General features: G+C 36.8%; 1 protein-coding gene across 1 annotated transcript; it reads left to right on the forward strand.

Annotated features, from left to right (window-relative positions):
• Positions 1–906: 906 nt before the first annotated feature.
• Positions 907–1,564, forward strand: LOC108311459 (protein BRAWNIN-like). Its single transcript, XM_037742114.1, has one exon. It carries the CDS (start codon positions 907–909, stop codon positions 1,243–1,245), a length of 339 nt encoding a protein of 112 aa, XP_037598042.1. The 3' UTR covers positions 1,246–1,564.
• The last annotated feature ends 3,233 nt before the right edge of the window (positions 1,565–4,797 follow it).

Consider the following 4,797-nt stretch of genomic DNA (forward strand, 5'->3'; position numbering starts at 1 on the left):
CCAAGGCAGGTGGATACCTTGAGTCCAGGAGTTCGAGACGAGCCTGGGCAACATGGAGAAATCCGTCTCTACAAATATACAAAAATTAGCCAGGTGTGGTGGCGCACCTCTGTGGCCGCAGCTACTTGAGAGGCTGAGGTGGGAGGATGGCTTGAACCTGGGAGGCTGAGGCTGCAGTGAGCTGAGATTATGCCACTGTACTCCATCCTGGGCTACAGAGAGAGACCCCATTTCAAAAGAAAAAGAAAAATGTCTACAGGCAGCTCTACAAACACAGAGAAATTCTTACTAGGAAAAGAGCACTGTGAACCAAAATAATTCAGTTAGAAAGATTTAGTGTAACTATAAGAGAGATTTAACTCAAAGATATTTGCAGAGATGTAAATTTCAGCAAAGTTTTGCAGCCATAGAGAACTTTTCTCTGGATTTTATAAAGAATTATTTTCCTTATTAAAGGCTATATATGAGGGCTAGACAAAGAATTCTTAGATAGGTACAAAAAGCATAGTCTATCAAAGAAAAATTGATAAAAGAAAGCTTTTATTTAATAATAATTGAGATTTTCTTTTTGAACAACACTGTTAAGAAAGCAAAAATAAAAGCCATAAACGGGGAAATATTTGGAAAATATACATATCGGAAAATGGACTGATATCCAGAATATATAAAGAACTTTCACAACTTAATTAGAAACAACCCAATTAAAAAGGGAAAGGATTTAGACACTTTATCAAAGAAAATAAATGAATAGCAAATAAGTATATGGAAATATGCTACATATCTTGTGATTTGTTGAACACCTACTCATACCTAATAATTTCATTAGTTGTTAGGAAAGTGCAAATTAAAACCACAATGAGATATTACTACACACCTGTTAGAAGGGCTACATTAAAAAGACTGACCATGTTACATGTTGGTGAGGATGTAAAGCAACTGTATTTCTCACACACTGCTAATAAGAATGTAAAATCCCTGTCTGCCCTTAGACCTGCTGCCCAGCACTCCTGCAGTTCATGCCCTCGGACCAAGCCTGCAGGCATGCCCATGTCCACCTACCTGAAAATGCTCGCAGCCAGCCTCCTGGCCATGTGCGCAGGGACAGAAGTGGTGCACAGGTACTATCAACTGGACCTGCCCATACCTGAAATTTCACCAAAGCCTGGAGAGCTCAAAACGGAGCTTTTGGAACTGAAAGAAAGAAAACACAAAACTCAAGTTTCTCACCAGAAGGAACTTAAATAACTATGCCAAGAATTCTGCAAATAATATTATAAGTCTTAAATATGTATTTCTTAACTTAATGCATCAAACTACTTGTCCTTAAGCACTTAGTCTAATGCTAACTGCAAGTGGAGATGTTCAGTGGATGTTTAGCTGATACCTTGAAATTTAATCACGGTTTAACTGATATTTCTTGAAAACTGGCAAAACACATATCAGCTTCATGAATATGGTTTGGAAGATGTTTAGTCTTGAATATAATGTGAAATAGAATACTTTTAAGTCAACGATATGGGTTGTCTTTATTTCATATAAATTTTTAAAAAATCATTTAAAACTAAAAAAAGAAATGTAAAATCATGCAACACTTTGGAAGACAGTTGGCAACTTCTTAAAAAGTTAAATATACACTCAGTACATGACCCAACTATTCCACTTCTAGGTAGTTACCTAAGGGAAATGAAAGCATATGTGTACACAAAAACTTCATGAATGTTCATAGTCACTTTATTGGTATTAGCCAACACTGGCAGGAAAATGCTTATTAACTTATAAGTGAATAAAGTGTGGCATGTCTATACAATAGAATCTTACTTAAAAGCAAAAAGGAACAAATTATTGATGCATGCACCAAGGATGAAGCTCAAAAGCTGTATGCTAAGTGAAAGATGCCAGATTTAAAAAGAACATACTATACATATCGTTTATGTGACATTTTAGAAAAGACAAAACTACAGTTAAAGAAATGCACAAATAGTTGTCAAAGGCTTAAGAGTTGGGGGAGGTGGAGATTAACTACAAAGGGACATGAAGGAAATGTTGTGAGTGATGGAACATTTTGATGTACATTGTGATTGTGGATGCAGTTATACAACTGTATATTTTTGTCAAAATTCATAAAACTTTATCAAAAAGGATAAATCTTACAGTATACAAATTATTATTATTATTTCTTTTTTGGAGGGGAGCGGAGTCTCACTCTGTCATCCAGGCTGGAGTGCTGGGGCACGGTCTTGGCTCGCTGTAACTTCTGCCTCTGGGTTCAAGCGATTTTCGTGCTTCAGCCTCCAGAGTAGCTGGGACTACAGGCATGCACCAGCATGCTAATTTTTGTATTTTTTTTCTTTTTTTTTTATTTAGCAGAGATGGGGTTTCACCATGATGGCCAGGCTGGTCTATAGCTCGTGACCTCAGGTGATACGCCCTCCTTGATCTTCTCCCAAAGTCCTGGGATTACAGGCATACGCCACCACACCCAGCCTCTTACTGAATACATATTAAACATCAATCAGCTTGACTTTAATAAAATAAAATACATGTTATATTTATCTGACTTACGTTTAAAGTTTAATAACAGAAAAGTATTTTGCATAACCTGGATTCCAAATAGGACTGCCATATGTAGTAAACCAAATATTATCATTTAGTCAATAGCAAAAACAAAATTGTTTCCTCAACTTATGAGTAAATGGTTTTATGTTTTTAAAAATAATTAATGATGAGATGCTAAATCTCAAAAATTCCTCCCCTGTAAAAGAATGCATACTAAGCTAAACAGAGGTTTTTCCATTATATACCTTGGAGTTGATCATTCTCAGCTAATCTTTTGTCACCTTCAGAAAGCCCCAAGTTAAATACCTCTCTTAGGAATTGTAAAACATAGCAATCTGAACCAAGTGGATTCCACCAGTTACATTCATGCCTTCTCAGAGTGAACAAAATATGGCAATTAGTGGGAGCACCCTTTATATAATTCTAATTTTAAGGATTATTTTAACCTGCATGCATGACATGTTACCTCTGGTCTGTCTACAGAACACTCTAATGAGCAGAGATGAAAGAAGAGTCATGCTTTCAAGGGCGAACCTACTGAATAACTGCAGCAAATGCACACTCATGAAGACTGACATTCCCTAGTTGATTCCAGCTCACTGTGTGCAATCTGAAAACTAAGCAATTGGCTCTGACTGAGAAAGAATATAACTTCTCATTATTGTTTCTGAGCTTTCTGAAACAGAGTATCTGGCCTGGCACATGATAGATATACTTACTTCCCTCTGTTTATTTTCATCTCATTGTATGGAATATTTCCCATAGAGGACTCACAAGGGGGAATGCAGGAAGTTGCCTTAGGCACTAGCAGAATGGCCTAATCATTTAATTTTTTGCAGAGCTTATGGAAGGATTCACGTCAAGGGAAGAACAGCAGCTGCCCCTAGAGCAGCTGATACTTAGCATGGCACTAGAGTGACACATCCATACATCTTAATAAAGCACCATGCATTAATCTATTAGTAGGAACTCAAGGAAATACTCCAGTGGCCAAAACAGAGTGAGGCTGTGGTAAAGACTAACAAGATGAAAGAGCAAGAAGTATTACAAAGAAACTTAGTAATAATGTTTTCTCTCTTACAAAGAATTCTCCATCTTCAAAATTGAGAAGAATGCTTTACTATAAAGGAATTATTGTTGGAAGAGTCATCTGGGTGTAGGGAATTGAAGGACAGGAAGCTGCCCAAGCAAGTGACATATGTATTGAGGTTACTCGTCCCTACTGGTATACGGGAAATCAATAGGAACTGCAACTGCCAGCTCCTGGAATTTCAAAAAAAAAAAAAAAAAAGGAAATAAAAAAAAAAAAAAAAAAAAACAAAAAAAAACTTAATTTTGTAAAACAGAAAAGCATTATGTAAGTCAAAAGGTGTGGAGGGGACAAATAGAGATGGTTGACCAGGTTTTTTGAGGTCTAGAGTCAAATCTGTTTACAAGCAATGGGGTAGGGTCAAGTGGATGGTAGTCAGTAATGGTACTGCAGTGGGAACATTGAACTTAGCATCAAAACAATTACATTTGATTTTTATTATATCACTTGCTAGCTGAGTGACCTTTGGCAAGTTACTAAACTTCTCTGGAATGAAGAGAAACAATGAATATGAGTGTCTGGCACTAGCAAACACCAAGTAGAACTTCACTTGATTTGTGCATCTATTGTGGAGACGTCAATGCATGCAGTTCAGTTTCATGTGATGAACATTTATTTTTTCATTTACTATCATAAGCAGTTCAATGAGATAGCACTCATCAGTCAAGAGGTCAATACTTTTCCTGAGTAGGACCACTCAGGCAGGGTCATTCTTTCAGTTGACCCACTTAAATTCTTAATATACACTCCCTTTGCTTACGTGTACTTACTGGTAAATTACTTTGTAAGCATTCTTATACCTGTTCATGTGTGCATGCCCTGTCTACTCAATTAGGATTATTGACTTACTGAGCCAGAAGGCATTTTAGAGAACTAGGCCAAATGCTTCATTGTTCAAGTGGGAATATTGAGGTCCAGGGAAGTGCAATGACATGTCTCAAGTCATGTGTTGATTAGTGACTGAGTCAGTATCAGGATCCAGTTCTCTTGGCTTCCTAGTCAATGTTTTCTTCTCCCATATTATCACTCCAAACTATTCTAAAAATAAGCATTTGAGGACAATAACAAGTTTGGCTGCTATTGTTGCTTATTCCTAGTGTTTGGCACACTTTTGTACAACCTAATAACCAAAGACATTAAAAATTTTCAAC

Source organism: Cebus imitator, unplaced genomic scaffold (assembly GCF_001604975.1).
Source record: "Cebus imitator isolate Cc_AM_T3 unplaced genomic scaffold, Cebus_imitator-1.0 Scaffold115, whole genome shotgun sequence".
Classification (NCBI taxonomy): domain Eukaryota; kingdom Metazoa; phylum Chordata; class Mammalia; order Primates; family Cebidae; genus Cebus; species Cebus imitator.